The sequence below is a fragment of the Molossus molossus genome, unplaced genomic scaffold, assembly GCF_014108415.1.
Source record: "Molossus molossus isolate mMolMol1 unplaced genomic scaffold, mMolMol1.p scaffold_m16_p_2, whole genome shotgun sequence".
NCBI classification, from domain to species: domain Eukaryota; kingdom Metazoa; phylum Chordata; class Mammalia; order Chiroptera; family Molossidae; genus Molossus; species Molossus molossus.
In genome coordinates, this window is record NW_023425355.1 from 8,839,254 (window position 1) to 8,859,432 (window position 20,179).

Here is a 20,179-nt window from a genome sequence, read left to right on the forward strand (position 1 = left end):
TCATCACCACCAAACCGTTATTTTATGAAATGATGAAGGGTCTTTTTGAAGAAAAAGGTAAAATATATGAAAAACAAAATGGCAATGAATACATATCTATCAACAATGGAATCTACAAACAAAATGAACAGGCAGAACAGAAACATTCTCATAGATACAGAGAACATTTTGTTGGTTGCCAGATGGGAGGGGGGTTGGGGGAATGGGTGAAAAAGGTGAAGGGATTAAGAAGTACAAATTCGTTGCTAGACTGACAAACCTCAAAGGGAAAGGGGTTGGGGGGGGTGGGAAGAAATAAACCAAAGAACTTATATGCATAACCAATGGACACAGACAATAGTGTGGGAAAAGGCAGGAGGGGGGCGGGAGTGGGGAGGAGGGGGTCAATGGGGGAAAATGAGGAACATCTGTAATACATTCTACAATAAAGATTTTTTTTTTTTTTAAAAAAAGCACATGTTGAAAAGTTTTTGGCAGTAAAATCCTTACTTTCCACTGTAAATTCAGGCTGCTCTTCGATCGGTTAATTAGTGTGGGTGCAAGTGGAGGGTCTGGTTCGCAGCCTGGAGTTGTGAAGCTAACCACTTCGGATACAGTTTTGTGTGTTGAGCCTCTTATGGTTGTAATTCTAAAATGGAATCATAATTGTTGTAAGCTTTCAAATATTTATTCTAACATCTGTATTAAATTGCATACTTGAGTTTCCAGATACATTTCTTAGGAGATGATTATAAAATATTTCCTAATAGCATGGAGCTGGATTTTTGCAGATAATGCCTCCCAAATAGCCCTCTCACATGTTCTAAGTGAAAGAAAGTGAACTATTGCTGGATTTGGAGGAGATTGTTTTGAAACTTGAAGGAAAGGCCATTCTGCTAGCACACTGCAAGGCTGACTCAAGGAATCATAAGTAGTGAACTGATACAGACTGAGGAATCTGGCTTCGGGGGAGGTTATGTAGGATGGAGTTCTTACCTTACAAAATAGTCCATGGATGGTTGTAGCTCAAGTAGAGTAAAGGCAACTCCATCACCACTGTGAAGATAGCCTTTATTTATAATAGATCTTGCACATATTTAAAAGCTAAGTAACATTCCTAATCTTATGTAGTCAATTGATAAAGAAGCACAATTCTCCTTGAGTGTAGATAATTTTAACCCATTTTATATGAATGCAGAAAAGTGATATTAACAATTCAAAATTCTTCATTTTCATGCCAAATTAATAAAGCTTTAAGAAATGAAACTTTATTATTTTACCACTGCAACTTCTTCATACTGTAATAATACAGATTTGTCTTTAACTGTCTTATTTTACTTTATTTTTTAATTTATTTTATTTTTTTAATCCTCACCTGAGGACATTTTTCCATTTTTTTGTTCAGATAGAGTGGGAGGGAGAGAGAGGAAGAGAGAGAGAGGGAGAAACATCGACGTGAAAGGGACACATCGAGTGGCTGCCACCCGCATGACCAACCAGGTCTGGGGACAAACTGCAACTGAGGTATGTGCCCTTAGTGGGAACCGAACCCGGGTCTCTCTGGACTGCAGGCTGATGCTCTAACCACTGAGCAAAACCGGCCAGGGCTAACTGTTTTATTTTAAATAGTGTTGTTATAAAAAGCCTCAAAGACACCATACATCATTTAGCTTGTTCGTTCAATCACATAGAGCAATCTTTCTTGGATGGGCACCTACCTGCTATAGTGGATGAAGTAGCTGTGCTCCCACAGCTACATCTTCCTGAGCTAACAGTCGTAAGTACCTAGGCATACTTTACCACCTCAAGGAGCTCCTTCAGGCTCTAATCTTGAAATAGCCTCTAAAAAGAGCTAAAAGATCATTACCTCTAGGCAAAGGCCAAAGTTATAGGGTAATCCGATATATAGGCAAGTATATATATATATATATATATATATATATATATATTGGCAAGTACATTTTTATTAAAAAAAGACAATGTATTTTATGAAATACATAACATCAGAAAAAGACCACCATGTATATTTAAAGCAAAATGTAAAACTTTTCATCACTTTTTATAACTTCTCATTCCTCTAATATAAAAGATTGTGTATTGTAATTATTAAATTTAAAATTTCTAGCTGCTACTTATAAAATAAATAACATTTCACGTAACTAATTATATTCAAATTTTCACTTTGAGTCTCTGAATAAAGATGACAAATTCTAGCAAATCAACGTTAAGATGTGTTTTGATTTTTAAAGTGCTAAACAGACACATCCAAATCTCTGACTTATTTCTTGCCTGGTTGTTTGTTAGACAAAGGAATTTCTCTTTCTTCCCCACTTTGGGTTTCCTTTCCACTGTGCCTCTGTCTCAGCTTTCTCTCTTTCAGATAGCGTGTCCCTATCTAGTTGAGAAGCTGTTGGGAGTGGTATGGCTCGCTCTTGCTGTGTCCTCCACTGCATCTTCCCTAGTCCTGGTTCTACCTTCTGAGCACATTCCTAAAGTCATCCTGCTACTATCATAGCTCCACTTTATGGCTAGCTCATACAATGAAATTCTCAGGAGACCCCAAGTCTTAAATTTCCTTTGTAATGTAAATATCTTCCTTGTGTACCCAAAGACCTACCATCATGTGAAACTTTCTGCTTCCCTAAAATGATCTAAGTGACAAAAAGATAAAGGACAATTGGAGGGAATCTTTTCTTCCCCTAATCTAAACTTGTCAAATAGAAAAGCTGAAAACTAAGAGAACGAACCAGTTTATATTTAAGGCCCCCTCAGCTGCAACATATGTATGAATCAATAAATGTCATGGACTGACCTGGCATCCTACCACCATTCATAAAGCTCTTTCTGTAGAAGATTGCATTAAAATCTTGGAACAAATTGCAGAAAAATCTTTAGTATTTAGCCTAATATTAGTTGAGATCTGTATGTTTAGATAGCATTTTGAAATTGAATAAGAAATGAGAGATGATTAAAAAGAGACTTACGTGTACACATTTTTATATTTTCCATTTTTACTGCTGTTACATATTGCCAATTCAAATGTTACAGGAGATTTGGCATGATTACATTTTTCAGAACTATGCGGTTTCCATGAAATAATAGCAGATCTTGTTTGAATATCAGAAACCTAAAATAAATAGTAAAAATTCGAGTAGGATACTTAAAAATTATAATCTGTAATTTAAAACATTATATTTCCCTAAGTCATATGTGATGCTAAGTATATTCTTCTTTTCATATTAGGTGCTTAAATATTGTGATTAAACAATGAGCCATTAATATTATTTTTAGCAATGCCACATTGGATCTTTATATATCGAATAGTTAAAGGAGATGATGAAATTTTAACCGGGTAACAGCTTCAAATTATAACTGCTAGAGAAAAAAATCAGAGAATGTGCATATTTTGGAATGACAAGGTAAATTAAAAGGAATACTGAAATAGTCACTTTAGTTACTTACTATAGGTTTCTCAATGCCAAAACAGCATGACTTTCCATGTTCTGTTCTGCATTCTAAAAGTAAAAGAAGCACCCAACAAAATATTACATTGGCAAAAATGGGAGAAGTTAGATGTCTATTATACAATTACAAAAACATCATCCCCAAGAGATCTACTAAACACCTAGTAGTAACTTATATTAAAAGTTTTAAAATAAAAGAGTAGTCTAAAGTGTATACTATTAGGGACTTCTGGTCAAGATGGTCATGTAGGTAAATGCACAACTTGCCTCCTCCCACAACCACATCAAAATTACAACTAAACCACAGAACAGTCATCATTCAGAACTACTTGAAATCTAGCTAGATGGAAGTCGTACAACTAGGGATTTAAAGAAGAAGCCATATGGAGATTGGTAGGAGAGGCAGAAATGTGGAATTGGCTGGTCCCACACCCATGTGTGGTGACTAAAAATCAGGAGGAATATTTCAGCTTCAGAGGTCCCCCCTGAGGAGTGAGGGGTCCCAGCCCCACACCAGGCCCTCCAACCCAGGATTCCAGTGCCAGGAAGAGAAGTCCCCACAACTTCTGGCTGTAAAAAACAGTGGGGATTGTGGCTGAGGGAAATGGAGGGCTTATGGAGTCCCAAGCAGGTCCTCTTAAAGGGCCAGAACATGGACTTACTTGGACTCACTCCCTCTGAGCTCCAGTGCTGGCACAACAGCTTGAAAGGCACATGGGGAGGAACTGAATTAACTGGCATCAGGGCGAGAGTGAGGGGGCAGTTTTCTGCCAGATGAAAGTGCTGGCAGAGGCCATTGTTTCTTTTTTGAGACCCTCCCCCACAGAGCCTGCAAGTGGGCACCACATCTGAGTCTGCATCAATCTGGCTATCATTGTTCACTCTGCCCTGGTGATTTCCAGGGCTCCTGCCTCACCCAACTTGTGGGCCCACCCAAACTGTTTCCAGTGGCTTTTCCATATGAATGGCCCATCTTGGTGCATGCTTCAGACTTTCCTAAACTCTCTTAAGCAGTATCTGGCCACAGCATACCCTGTACCTCTCGCTAAGTGACCCCAGGCTTGGCACTAGCAGCAGCGGGCCTTGGTTCACAGCTTGGCTTCTCCTGGGCACCTCCAAGCCCAGCACAAATAGCCATCTGCAGAATGCTTTGTAGCTCATGCCAGGTGGCCCCAGGTAGAACACAGGTGGTAGCTGACCTTGGCCTGCACCTCCTGGGAGACCCTAAGGCCAGTGCACCCAGTGGACAGCTTCACAGCACATGGAGGCACCACCCAACAATCTCCAAAAAGAGACACATTCAAGGGGCAGACTCAGTGGGGATCAGGCCCGCTGAAATAAGTCCTGCTCTGTGGGATGGGCTTCCGCACAGCTAATCCTCCATGGTGGTTGGTGTTCGGTGGGTGCAGCCAGTCCTTGCATTGCATTGGCCTGGGGGTAAATCCCTCTCTTGACATGCCAACAGCAATCAAGGCTCAACTACAACAGGAGGGTGTACACAGCCCACATGAGGGTGCACCTGGAATACCCAGCTCAGGTGATGGGGGAGGCTGTGCCACTGGACCATATAGAACACCTAATACATTAGGCCACTCTACCAAACCTGGGTGACATAGCAGCTCTACCTAATACATTGAAACAAACACAGGCAGTCAGTCAAAATGAGGAGACAAAGAAACATGTCCCAAATGAAAGAACAGAACAAAACTCCAGGAAAAGAACTAAATGAAATGGAGATAAGCAATCTAACAGGGGACTGGATGAAAGAAGGTGAAGGGATTAGCTAAAGAACATGTATGCATAATCCCTAGATACAGACAACAGTGTGGTAATGGCCAGAGGGAAGCAGGAGTGTGGGCTGGGTGGAAGTGGGCAAAGGTGGGGAAAATGGGGACATCTGTAATAGTGTCAACAACAACAAAAAAGTAAAAAAATATCATGATTTTATCAATAGATGCAGAAAAAGCAACTGATAAGATATAATATCCATTTATAATTAAAACACTCAATAAAATGGGTATATAAGGAAAGTACCTCAATATAATAAAGGCCCAGAAATAAACTTAACAAAGGACATGAAAGACATATATACTGAAAACTACAAAGCATGATTAAAAGAGATTGAAGAAAACACAATGAAATGGAAAGGTATTCCATGTTCATGAATTGGGGGAATCAACATAATTAAAATGGCCACATTACCCAAAACAATACACAGATTTAATGCAGTCTTCATCAAAATTCCAATGTCATTTTTAAATAAATATAACAAAAAATAATCAGATTTGTATGGAAGTACAAAAAACCCTGAATAACCAAAACAATACTGAGAAAAAGAATGAAGCCCTGGCCGGTTTGGCTCAGCAGTTGGAGCGTTGGCCTGCGGACTTGAGAGTCTTGGGTTCGGTTCCCACTAGGGGCACATACCAAAAAAAAAAAAAAAAGAATGAAGCCAAAGGTATCACACTACCTGACTTCAAATTATACTACAGAGCTGCGATAATCAAAACAGCACGGTATTGGCAGAAAAATAGACACACAGATCAATGGAACAGAATTGAAAGTCCAGGAAAAAAACAACAACACATGTATATAGGCAAATAATTTTTGACAAAGGAGCCTAAAACACACAATGTAGAAAAGAAAGCCTACTCAATAAATGGTGCTAGGAGAATTTGAAAGCCATGTGCAAAAGAATAAAACTAGATTACAGTCTCTCTACATGTAAAAAAATTAATTTAAAATATATCAAAGACCTAAATACAATATCTAAAACAATAATCACATAGAAGAAAACATAGATACCAAACATATAGACCTTGGTTGTAAGAAACATTTTATGAATTTGACCCTAAAGGCATGGGAAATAAAGGCAAAAATAAATGAATGGACCTGGCTGGTGTGGCTCAATGGATTGAACATGATCCCAGGCACCAAGAGATCATTGGTTTGATTCCCGGTCAGGGCACATGCCTGGGTTGCCGGCTTGATCCCCAGTAGGGGGATTGCAGAAGGCAGCCAATCAGTGTTTCTCTCTCAACAATGTTTCTATCTCTCTCTCTCCCTTCCTTTCTAAAAAAAACAATAGAAATATATTAAAAATAAATGAGTGGGACAGTATAAAACTAAAAAGCTTCAGCATAGCAAAAGAAACTGACACCAAAACAAAAAGACAACCAAACGAATGGGAGATAATATTTGCAAACAATGCTCTGACAAGGGGTTAATATCCAAAATATATAAAGAACTCATACAACTAAACATCAAACAAACAAACAATCCAATTAAAATATTGGTAGAGGACCTGAACAGATATTTTTCCCAAGAAGACATATAAATAACCAACAGATATAGGAGATGTTCAACTTCACCAGCTATTAGGGAAATGCTAATCAAAACCACTATGAGATACTACCTCACACTTGTTAGAATGGTTGTTATCAAGAAGACAGATAATAACAAGTGTTGGAGAGGTTGTGGAGTAAAAGAAACTCATTCACTCCTGGTGGGAATGTAACTGGTACAGCCACTATGAAGAACATTATGGTGGTTACTCAAAAAATTAAGAATAGAGTTACAATATGACCCAGAAATCCCTCTTCTGGATATGTACCTGAAAAACTCAAAAAACATTTATTCACAAAGATATATGTACCCCTATGTTTATTGCAGCATTATTCACTGGTGACTAAGTCATGGAGACAACCAAAGTGTCCTTTGATAGAGAATATTGGATAAAGAAGATATGGTACATATATACTATGGAATACTAGGGAGTTTAGGGTTAGTAAAGGTAAAGGGGGTCAAATATATGGTGATGGAAGATTATTTGACTTTGGGTGGTGGGCACAAATGCAATATATAGATCATATATCATAGAGATGTACACTTGATACCTATATGACTCTATTGACCAGTGTCACCCCCAATAAATTTAATAAAAAAATAATGACAGAAAACTTTCCTAACATGGTAAAGGAAATAGACATACAAGTTCGGGCAGTACAGAGAGTTCCAAAAAAGAACCCAAAGAGGCCCACACCAAGATACATCATAATTAAAATACAAAAAGTTAAAGACAAGAGAATCTTTTTTTTTATCCTCTCCCAAGGACATTTTTCCATTTTTGTTCAGATAGAGTGAGAGGGAGAGACAGGAAGAGAGAGAGAGAGAAACATCGACATGAAAGTGACACATCGAGTGGCTGCCACCCGCACGACCAACCAGGGCTGGGGACAAATTGCAACCAAGGTACGCGCCCTTAGCGGGAACTGAACCCAGGTCTCTCTGGACTGCAGGCCGACGCTCTAACCGCTGAGCCAAACTGGCCAGGGCAGACAAGAGAATCTTAAAAGAAGCAACAGAAAAGCAGTTAGTTACCCACAAGGGAACTCCCATAAGGCTGTCATCTTATTTCTCAACATAAACTTTGCAGGCCAGAAGTGAGTGGTGAGAAATATTCAGTGATGAAAAGCAAGGATCTACAACCATGATAACTCTACCCAGCAAAACTATTATTTAGAATCAAAGGACATATAAAAAGCTCCCCAGACAAAAAAACAAACAAAATACAAAAAAAACTAAGTAGTTCATCACCACCAAATCAGTATTATATGAAATGCTAAAGGATCTTTAAGAAGAACAAAGAGATAAAAAATATGAACAATAAATGGCAATAAACACATATTTATCAATAAGTGAATCTACAAATAAACAAAATAAACAAGTAGGATAGAAACAGACTCATAGATACAGAGAACATTTTGATGGCTGCCAGATGGAAGGGGGGTTGAGGGAAAGAGTGAAAAAGGTTAAGGGATTAAGAAGTACAAATTGGTTGTTACAGAATAGGCCTGGGGATGTAAAGTACAGTATAAGCTAATATAGTCAATAATATTCTAATAACTATGTATCGTGTCAGATGGGTATGAGATTTATTGGGATGGTCACTTAGTAAGTTATATAATGTCTAATCACTGAATTTTACTCCTGAAACTATTATAATATTGCATGTCAACCATAATTGAAAAATAAAAAATGATTTAAAGTATATGCTAGTGTTAAACAAGCTCAAACAAAAATGAAAAAATTGCCCAATTTAAGTAAAATCATGTGAACTTTTTAGGACTGTAGAGTAATTTGCAATGTTTTACTGGAAAAAATTATGTGGTGTGCACATAAGTTCCCACACACATTTTACACGAAGATGAACATTTCTACATGTTTTAGAAAGGCATCCTGATTGTGGTCTCATTAAGAATTTAGAGGTAGGGGTACAAAGACAAGATAAAATAGAAGCAGAAAATGGCACCTAAATGTTCAAAATGCCCTGAGATTCCTAAACATTAAGATGTTTATTCATTGGCAATAAAACCAAACTCTGGAACTTACCTCTTTCTGCTGCATTTGATGATGGGCTGTTGCTTTGTTTTCCACCTGGTTTCTGCTTAATATCTTTGCTTATCATGGCACTCTGTTTTTTTCCATGACTAATCTCATCGTGAACACTGGCAGTGTTGGATGTACTGGCAGTATCGGAAGCACTGAAAGCACTATCAGTTACAGAAATGCTGAGAGCATTTTCAAAGATGGGAGTGTTAGGATCACTGTCAGAAATGGAAGAGCTTGGAGTACTGATAAAAGGTGATGATCTGGGTGCACTGTTAGAGGTGAAAGTCTTGGCATAATTCGTGCTGGAAAGGATTGAGGTACTATCATTAGTAGAAGGAGGCAGAGCAATGTCTGTGGTGGAAGTACTAGGAGTATGGTCAGTAGAATTGCTGGGAGTATTGTCAGCAATGCAAGTGCTCAAAGGGTTAACAGTGTAAGTACTAAGAGTATTGTCAGTAGTGTGAACATTCTGATTATTATTCACAGTATAGGTACTCGGAGCATTGTCCATAGTGTAAGTGCTCAAAGTGTTGTCAATAGTGTAGGTTCTCAGAGCATTGTTCACATTGTAGGTGCATTGATCATTGTCCGCAGTGTAGGTGCTTGAAGTACTGTCAACAGTGTAAGTGCGTGGAGCACTGTCAACAGTGTAGGTGCTTGGAGCATTGTTCACAGTGTAAATGCTTGAAGTATTATCAACAGTGTAGGTGCTTGGAGCATATTCCACAGTGTGAGTGCTTGGAGTAACAGGAATACTGGAAAGATCATCAGTTTTGCTCACAAGCAAAGAGGTCCTGTTAAGCATATCACTATTATTCCTATGTCTACCAACTTGGAGTTTTCTCATATTTTTCTTCATATGTTCTTTCATTTTAGCAGCCCTTTCATCAAGTTGGCCATAATTTGCTCTTCCATGGGAATAGGTTTCTAAAACAGACAATGAAATACTGTTTAATAATTATAATAATTACATTTATGAAGGTCTTTTGAATATTTTTAAACTATCAAGAAAGCACTAAAAAGCTATGCTTTACTTTTAAAAGGTTCCTACTTTGCTTTAATATGGATATTAAATATGTGTGTGTATATTTTTATAATATATTTATATGTATAGAAAGAAAAACATGAGCAAATACAGATAGTGTTTTCTTAGGGAGTAACTACACTTCCAAATTTTAAAGTCCTAAGATGATTGTAATGTTGACCTTTCAGTTCTTCTATATTCCCACTGTATTGCATTAATAATCAAAACATTCTTTTATGACTTCTGATCAGGATGGTAGAGTAGGTAAATGCTGTGCTCACATTTCCCATGACCGCATTGAAATTACAACTAGATTATAAAACAACCACCCTTGAGAACCACCTGAAGACTAGTTGCACAGAACTCCTATAACTAAGGATATACAGAAGCCACGCTAACACAGGTAGGAGGGGCAGAGACATAAAATGGGCTGCTCCCACAGCCACATGCAGCAGTTAAGAATCAGGCGGGATATCTTGGCTGTGGAGGTCCCTACTGAGGAGCAAGTGGACCCAGCCCTACACTGGGATCCCCACAACCAGTGCTGGGAAGAGCAGTTCCCACAACAGCTGGCTGTAAAAATCAGCAGAGAGCCCTGGCTAGTTTTGCTCAGTGGTTAGAGCGTCAGCCTGTGGACCAGAGAGTCCTGGGTTAGGTTCCCGCTAAGGGCATGTACCTCGGTTGCAGTATGTCCCTGGCCCCGGTTGGGTTCTTATGGGGGGCAGCCACTTGATGTGTCTCTCTCAAATCAATGTTTCTCTCTCTCTCTTCCTCCTTCTCTCCCTCCTGCTATGTCTGAAGATAAATGAAAAAAAATCAGCAGAGAGTCTGTCTGGGTGAGATGGAGGGCTTCTATAGACCCAGGCATCCTGTTTTTTAAAAAGAATTTTCCTTTATTGATTTTAGAGAGAGAGAAAGTGACAGGAAGAGAGAGATAGAAACATCGATGAGAGAGAAGATCTATTGGCCACCTCCTGCATGCCCCTCACTGGGGATCAGGCCCACAACCTGAGCATGTATCCTGACTGGGAATTGAACCGGCGACCTCTTGGTGCATGGGTCAACACTCAACCAGAACCACACTGGCCAGACCCATGCATCCTCTTAAAGGAACCAAGAACAGACTCAGTTGCTCACAAACAGTAACCCTAAAGTCAAGGGAAGGGACAAGAGCTCAAAAAGCACCAGGGATATACAGGCAGGGACTGAATTGTCTGACTTCAGGGAGAGATCTGAAGGGGAAGTTCTCTCCAGAACTGGTAGGTATCATTGCTCCTTTGTTGAGCTCCCCCAGCCCCAGCCTGCAGGTGCAGGCAGGCACCAAATTAAGAGTCTCCATCAACCTAGATAACACTAGTCACATCCTTCCCTGGTGAGTTTCTGAGATGCTACCCCAACCAATTCACATTACTGGCCTGAACCTCTTACAGAGGCTAATCCACACAACCAGCCAAACTGGGCCCAGACTTCAGACCTTCCTAAAATCTCTCAAAGGTCCACAAATCCCAAACAAGCAGCAGCTGGTCTTGGTGTGCCCTGTACCTCTTGCTAAGTGGCCCAAAGCCCAGCACTAGTGACAGCCAGTCTCAGTTTGCAGCAAAACTACTCAGGTGACTCCAAGCCCAGTACAGGCAGTACCAAATGCAGATCACTTCATAGCTCCTACCAGGTGGCCCCAGAAAAAGCATAGGCAGCAGCTGACCTGGCCTTCACCAGAGCTCCACCAAAGAGTCCCCAGAACCAACACTCCTAATGGCCGTCTTCAGATCACACCAGAGCACCACCCAATTATCACCACAAATGACATACATGCTCTGTAGGGTGAGCCCCCACACAACAGCTCATCTGCTGTAATCACAGCCAATCCTCACAGCTGGTCAGCCTAAGGGGCAGACCCACCCACTAATGTACAAACAGTAATCAAGGCTCAACAGCAAGAGAGCACATACAACCCACACAAGGCACACCCCTCGAGCACCTGGCTCAGGAGATTAGGGAGACTAAGCCACTGGGTCCCATGAGACTCTTACTATATAAGGCCACTCTGCAGACTGGGAGATCTAGTAGCTCTATCTAACACATAGAAACAAACACAAGGAGACGACCAAAGTGAAGAAACAAAGAAACACGTCCCCAATGAAAGAACAGGACAGTACTCCAGAAAAATAACTAAACAAAATGCAGGCAAGCAACCTACAGATTCAGAGTTCAAAACACTGGTTATAAGGATGCTCAATGAATTTAGGGGAAGAATAGATTGCAACAACATGGATGTACCTAGCAGGTATCATGCTAAGTGAAATTAGTCAGAGAATGACAAATATCATATGATTTCACTTATTTGTGGACCCTAAAGAGCAAACAAAAAAACAGAAACAGGCTCATAGATACAGAGACCAAACTGATAGTTGCTAGATGGGAGGGGTGGGGAACCTGGGTGAAAATGGTGAAGGGATTAAGAAGTAAAAATGGGTAGTTACAAGATAGTTATTGGGATGTAAGGTACCACTCAGGGAATTTAGTCAATAATATTGTAATAACTATATATGGTGTCAGGTGGATTCAAGACTTATTGGGGGAATCACCGCATAAGTTATATAAATGCAAAACCACTGTGCTGTACTCCTGAAACTAATATAATATTGATGTCAACTGTAATTAAAAAATAAAAAAACATTAAACAATAAATAAAATAAAATAAAATCAAACTTGCTAAGACAAAAAAATTTTTCTTTTGATTTTCCAATATGATTTTATGGACCCAGTCAGGAAAATAAATATCATAAATCACTTGCTATATCAAAGTACAGAAAACTTATACAAAATTCTCTTTATGAGCATTTTGCCTAAGACACAGCCCAGTACTTATTTTTATCAATCTTAATATACATGCATAAAATGCAATCATTCAAGGAAGTGTTACTATCTCTACTTTTATCATTTTAATAATTGCCCAAAGCTGTTAATTTTAACAAATGAAAAATAGTTTTTGGTTAAGAAAAGTATATACCATGGTGCTTGTGGTATATAAATGGTGGTGGTGGTGGTGGCGGCTGCTGTGGCACAGGCTCTTGGTTGTAAGGTGGTGGAAATTCTCCTTGAGCTGGGAGGTACATCAGCTGAGGTGCTTGTGGATACGAAGTAATGGATGGGGTAATGAAATGTGATATAGGAGCAGGTATGGCTACGTTATAGTTAATTGTCTGAGGCACAATGATAATTTTGTGAATCCCATTTTCTTCCACTACCTAAAATGAAATACAGAATCATATAAACATATTAGAATCCATAAAACTAGCATTTTTCCTACTAAGTTTTAGATTTATAGCTCGTTCTCTTAATTTAGAAAACCCAGAGGATCAAAAATCAATAATCAAATGAAACTATGTCAAGAAGGAAGCAAAATAACTCCTTTTCCCCACAAGTGTAGCTTTCAAAAAGGTAATTTTTGACAATAGATAATATATCGACATGGTTGAAAACCATAAAGTATAAAAAAGTATGCATGAATAGTTTCTCTCTTAACCCTTATCTGTTCATTGCCCCCAGTAAAATCCTACTGTTCTTAGTTTCTTATGAATCCTTACAGAATTTCTTTGTACCTATAAAAGCAAATAATAATGCATAGTTTATTTTTCCTTTTTATTAATAAAGGTAGCATTATTTGCATGATTCAGTACCTTGCTTTTCACACTTAGCAATACATCTTAAAAAGTTTTCTATTTTAGTACATAGAGCTTTTCCATTTTTTTGCACAGCTGCATAGTGCTCCATTATATAGTGCTTCACAGCACCCATTGACAAGCATATAGAGTGTTCTAGTCTTTTGTGATTATAAGCAACATTGTAATGAATAATCCTGTACATTTATTATTTCAGATTTGTGAAAATACATCTTTAGGATAAATTCCTCAAAGTGAAATTGCTGGGTGAAAGGGTATACGCATTTGTACTTTAAAAAAATATGTTTTGCCCTGGCTGGTTTGGCTCAGCGGTTAGCGCGTCAACCTGCGGTCCGGAGAGACCCGGGTTCGGTTCCCGCTAAGGGCACGTACTTCGGTTGCAGTTCGTCCCCGGCCCTGGTTGGTTGTGCGGGTGGCAGCCACTTGATGTGTCCCTTTCTCGTCGATGTTTCTCTCTCTCTCTCTCTTCCTCTCTCTCCTGCCCGCTCTATCTGAACAAAAAATGGAAAAATGTCCTCGGGTGAGGATAAAAAAAAAAAAATGTTTTTACTGATTTGAGAGAGAGAGGAAGGGAGAGGGAGAGAGAAAAACATCGATGTGAGAGAGAAACATCTATTGGCTGCCTCTTGCATGCCCCCTACTGGGTGGGGATCAAGCCCACAACCCAAGCATGTGTCCTGTCTGGGAATTGAACCTGAGACCTTTTGATGCATGGGATGATGCTCAACACACTGAGCCACACTGGCCAGGGCTGCATTTGTATTTTTGTTAGCTATTGCCCCAATAGATAACCCATTTAGAAGAAAAGCATATTATATTTACTTATTTAGTGTGTTCTTTCTTTTCCTTTTTATTGGGGTGACATTGATTCACAAAATTATACAGATTTCAAGTGCACAATTCCACAACACATCATCGGTACACTGTATTGTGTGTTCACCACCCCAATCTTCACAGTTGTGTAATATAAAAAGATATTCTCTAGTATGAAACTTCTGAGGCCATAGAATATCTTATTAATCTCTATAGGAGCCATATCTTCCTGCCCATTTTCATTGCTTGATAAATATTTGAGGAATCTTTATAAGTGTAATTTGTAGTCTGGCAACTGAGAATGAAATACTATTGACCTGAAAGTAATTTGAGGGATTAAAGCCCACATATTTTCAGAATCCATTACTATAGATAACAATTGTTAATAGATAATTAAGATTGGTTAAAGTACTCAAAAACAAAAACAATGGAGGTTTAATGGTAATAAAGAGATACAAATTCATTAGATGAATAAGGCATATTTACAAGGCAATCCAAGGGAGGTTTGGTTAAACATCATTGCAATTGCTTTTTAGCAATGATGATAATAATAAAGTGAATAAATAAATAGTACAGTGCGAAGTGGCGAGGGACGACTGTATTTTAGAAGTTCTCTTGTCATATAGTGACATGATGGAAACTGTTAAATGATGACTTAGTGCTAAACACCAAGTAAAACACACTAGTATACCTGAGACATATAACCAGGAGGAAGATATATTGGTGGCAAAGTACCACTTGTTGACATCAGAGGTACATCAGCAGGCCCTAAAAGAAAATTCTTATTAATTATTTAATAATTTAAAGCAAAGTCCATTTAATTTTGCATAGTGAAAACCAGCTGCAAGCTTTAACAACAGCCAGCCAATTTGAAAGTGTATGTTGTTTACTTGCAGACGGGAGTAGGTAATTATGCAGCTGAATCAGTGCAAATTCATCAAAACTGATGGAAAGTAACTAAGGCACATAATGATAATGAGATACAACTTATAAAATATGTTGGCAAATTTTACTGCTAATAATAATTAACTATTAGCCTTCTAGTATAATTGTACTTTACTTACCTGTTCTTTCTTGCCTAAAATATTTATACATTGAATAGAAGTTTTACTCTGTACCATAAAATATCTTTCTTATAGTGATGCTACATAATAAAACTTAAATAAACGTTCATTTTAAGGCTTCTCACCAATAATACATAGTACAGTGAGATAGTTTTTAGAAAACAGTATATTATAAAGAAGGACCCAATGCCACTCATGTGATACCCTATGTTTATATTAGGTATTCTTACTCCTTAAACTTACAGTTGCATAGGAACTAAAAATACAACACAGAATGGAGACACATGTCATCATTCTTTTGTTTATCTGAAATTATTATAATTAGTGTTTAGTTCTCAAAATATATGTGGCTTTCAAGTCTTAGAATGGTAATTTACTTTTGTTAATGGGGGGAAATAATAAATATGAGTCCATGATAAATTTTATATTGCAGCCATATGGAATCTATTGCTAAATTATCATGTTTTTGTAAAATATGTTTTTATTGATTTCAGAGAGAGGAAGGGAGAGGGAGAGAGAGAGATAGGAACACCGATGAGAGAGAAACATCAATTGGCTACCTCCTGCATGCCCCCTACTGGGGATTGAGTCCGCAACCTAAGCATGTGCTCTGACCAGGAATCAAACTGGTGACCTCCTGGTACATGAGATGACATTCAATCAACTGAACCACATTGGCCAGGCAACAATGTTTTTTAAGTTAAATTTATTGAGGTGACATTGGTTAATAAGATTATATAGGTTCTGAATGTACAGTTCTATGATACATCATCTGTATATACTACATTGTGTGCCCACCAACCAAAATAAAAAATTCTTCTGTTACCATATATTTGACTCCCTTATACCCTTTACTACCACAAAAGACCCCCAAATAGTCAAAGCAACCCTGAGACAAAAGAATGAAGCCAAAGTTATCACATTCTCTGACTTCAAATTATATTACAAAGTGACAATAACCAAAACAGCACTGTATTGGCAGAAAAACAGACACACAGACCAATGAAACAGAATTGAGAGTCCAGAAATAAACCCACATGTTTATGGGTAAATGGTAATGTTTTAAGAAATTTTGAGACATAACTCAAAATGACTTTAGGACACAAAATAATTGGCATAAAACAGAAACAACTGCCTCACTTTGAAATAATAAATAGTAAATCTTATGTGAAGTAAATATTTATTAATTTTATGTTACCACTGAAGCAATTCTATATGCTGTAAATTTGCTATATATACATATATACATGGATATATACATATAAAGAGACAATTATATATGAATAATTTTACCACCTTCTGTATATTGTTCTATCTTAAATGTCTAGTATAGTACTAAGCACTAATACTTGTTGAATGTGTGAATAAATGAGCCATCTGAAGCCCTCAACAGTCATCTCCTACAGGAGAATAGTCTGAAACCATCAGTGGCTGTCAATATCTCCAACATCTGGCCTTTTCTAATGGAATTCTTGAATTAATTTTCAATTTTTAAAATGACCTTGAAGGAGGGTCTCTAGTACAAGTGGCGAGGTGAAACCTGGTTGTTCTATTGATACTATGCTTCTGAGAGAAATGTATAAATTTAAGAGCATTCAAACTGGCTCAAACATAAAAGAATATTACTGGAATAGATTTCTAGTAAAGTCATTTCACACTAATATTTAAATGCACTATATTTGATTTCAAACAACACATATTTAATTATATTTTTACTGACCTTGAATATTCTGAATGTTCCCATTATCAGACTTGATGATAAGGGACTCTCCAGGGTTAACTTGCAGCAACACAATCTAGAAATAAACCATCCTTGGATGACACACTTTCTGTTAAATAATCTATAAAAATCATTATTTTTCTTTTGAAAAATATTCAGACTCACGAATTATTGGGGACTTTATATGCTCAAGGAGAAGAGTACAATTGGATTAATGGGCATGTAGTAGAAATTCAATACCCCTAAGAACAGATCCTCCCCACCCATGTAAAACTTAATATAGAAAGATCATAGAAAATAGGGGCATTGAGATGGAAAGACCAACTCCTCTCCCCAAAATAAATCCTGCAAAAAATTAAAAAAATGAAAATAAAACTTATCTGAAGGTAAAATTCATACATACTTGTTGCATCCAGTATTGAGGACAATAATTCCATCTGGTATATCTCTTGGGATGAGTCATTATTTGTGAATAATTAGTGGTATATTGTGTTCCATTAGTGGTGTTCAGATGATAACTTTCCATCTAGTAAAATGAAGTAATTTTAATTTCAATAGGTAATTAAAAATATTTCAGTGCCTTTTGACATGATGTAAAACAAAATTATAAGTTAGAAGTACAATATTTGCTCATTTTTAAACTCCAAAGAAAAGGTAAGTGATCTTTTCACATACATATGTAGATAAGATTTCTTGAGTAGATTACTTTAAATGGGTAGATGCTAAATTTAAACTATACCCTCTCACTCGGCTGGCGTGGCTCAGTGGATTGAGCATTGTCCCATGGACCAAGAGGTCCCATTTTGATTCCCAGTCAGGGCATGTGCCTGGCTTGCAGGCTCGATCGCCACTGGGGGACGTGCAAGAGGCTGCTGATCAATGTTTCTCTCTTACACCAATGTTTCTATTTCTCTCTTTCTTCTTCTCTCTCTCTCTAAAACAAACAAACAAACAAACAAACAAACAAACAAACAAAACAAAAAAAAACCCAATAAAATATATTAAAAAAAATAATTATACCCTTTCTTTCTTTCTGGAGACCAATCCTATAGGTAGAAGTCATTGTTGCTCAAAACAATACTTTAAAATGTTAGTTGAGTTCACAGCTATGAATGAATATGAACAAACTTTAGGATGCATTAGAGTTGTATTTAAAACATTTTTAATTGATTTTTAGAGAGAGAGAGGAAAGGAGAGAGAGATAGAAACATTGATGAGAGAGAGCATCAATTGGCCACCTCCTGCATGACACCCCCCCCCCCACTGGGAATTTGGCCCACAACCTGGGCATGTGCCCTGATCGGGAATCGAACTGGTAACCTCTTGGTGCATGGGTCGATGCTCAACCACTGAGCCACACCGGCTGGGCTAGAGTCATATTTTTAAACTATTCATCAGGACTTTAGGGCCAATCAAGGGAGGCTGAAAAAGCAGCTAAATCAACACAAAAGGAGGTTATACGTGGCCTAAGCTAGAGTGTTAAATATCTCTAAAGCAATTTAAAAAGGTTTATAAGGAAGATAAGTCAATGTTGGTGAAAAAACTAAAAACTCCCAAACTAAGTGACCAATTATAAAAAGTGACACACTTTTTTCTAAATAAAAGCTAATACAGCATTTAAGAGAAAAAATCGATCAGTTATGATTAAAAAAAAAAAAAAGAAAAGCAAAAGCAAAACTACTCTTACCTGATACATGGGATTCCCATTGATGATTGGAGCTATAGGAATTATTTCAGTAAGCCCATGTTCAGTCATATCTAAAAGTATTGATTTTCACAACAAGTGATGATTCTAAGAAGAAATTGAAATCTTAGATTAAGCAAATTAAGTCAAAGCAGTGATTTTAAATGATAAAACCTGATGTAATGCTCACGAGAAAAGCCATCTTAAATAATTTTTCTCTCTGGAAATGTTCACTTAACTGAAATTTTTTATGGCAACATTTCAAAATAATCATTGGTTTTCATAAATGAAAAAATATAAAGTTTGGAGTCAAGAGTTTTGACATGTTCACTCTTTAGTCATGAAGACAAAAGAAGATAGTTCCATTTCACAGTGAGAAGAATAGTTTAGTTAAGCAAGTCATTTGTTATTTGATTCACTCAGATTAAGTTAAATTAATTTCCAATCTATGATGTTACCTTGCTTAGAAAGCCGTAAGAATTAACTAGATCCCTTTAAAAATTATAAGAACATATATATATATTTTAATCCTCACCTGAGGACGTTTTTGCATTTATTTTCAGAGGAGGGAGAGAGGGGGGAAGAGAGAGAAACATTGATGTGAGAGAGACACATCGATTGGTTGCCACCCACACGACCCCAACCAGGGGACCAAGGACAAACTGCAACTGAGGTACGTGCCCTTAGCGGGAACCGAACCCCGGCCTCCCTGGTCCCCGGGCCGATGCTCTAACTGCTGAACAAAACTGGCCAGGGCTAAGAACATATGTATTTACCATAACTTTCAAATACTAAAACTAAATATCTTAAACATAATCTAAAGCTTCAAACCCAAACCCTTAAAATATTTTCCAGGTTCAAATACTTCATGTGTAGATGTACCAAGTGACAAACCATGGTATAATAGGTCAGATCCTTGATTCCATAAACAGAGAAAAAACAGGAAGAAAAATATAAATTTTTTGAAGGTAGAGAAGAGGATACTTAAGAAGGAGCCTCTTGGAGCTAGGTAAGCCCTCCAAATGAAGTGTACTGTTGGGGTTCTATATCTCCTTGGTAACACTGATGCAAATAAATATTCATGTCATAATTCTAGTTACTAATTACATCATTTCCTTACCAGGTTTTAGATGTAGTCTGAGGAGACATTTTACTTGTGAAAGACTTAATTTTTTAAAAAACTGTTGGGAGTTAAAAAGAAATATGGAATACATCTAGTGGAAAATGCATATGTTGTCTCAGGTTATGAATATAGGACATAGCCTCCAAGTTAATGTTTTTAAATATCTACTTGACAGTGAAAAGTACTCTGGCTAACTTAAACCTCTTTTGTATCACCTCAAAATTTGTAAGGATG

The 20,179-nt window shown here is 37.6% G+C and overlaps 1 protein-coding gene across 1 annotated transcript in view; it reads right to left on the reverse strand.

Moving 5' to 3' along the window:
• LOC118636072 (fibronectin type III domain containing protein 3C1-like) overlaps positions 1 to 17,664 on the reverse strand; it is a 35,462-nt gene extending 17,798 nt beyond the window's left edge. The window contains exons 1-9 of the mRNA XM_036271133.1: positions 17,542 to 17,664; positions 17,139 to 17,214; positions 15,046 to 15,122; positions 12,869 to 13,106; positions 8,835 to 9,761; positions 3,442 to 3,494; positions 2,964 to 3,106; positions 976 to 1,035; positions 490 to 628 (exon numbers count right to left, since the gene is read on the reverse strand). Of these exons, the coding sequence (XP_036127026.1) occupies positions 490 to 628; positions 976 to 1,035; positions 2,964 to 3,106; positions 3,442 to 3,494; positions 8,835 to 9,761; positions 12,869 to 13,106; positions 15,046 to 15,122; positions 17,139 to 17,214; positions 17,542 to 17,664 (1,836 nt within the window). The remainder of the gene's footprint in view (positions 1 to 489; positions 629 to 975; positions 1,036 to 2,963; positions 3,107 to 3,441; positions 3,495 to 8,834; positions 9,762 to 12,868; positions 13,107 to 15,045; positions 15,123 to 17,138; positions 17,215 to 17,541) is intronic.
• Positions 17,665 to 20,179: the final 2,515 nt, after the last annotated feature.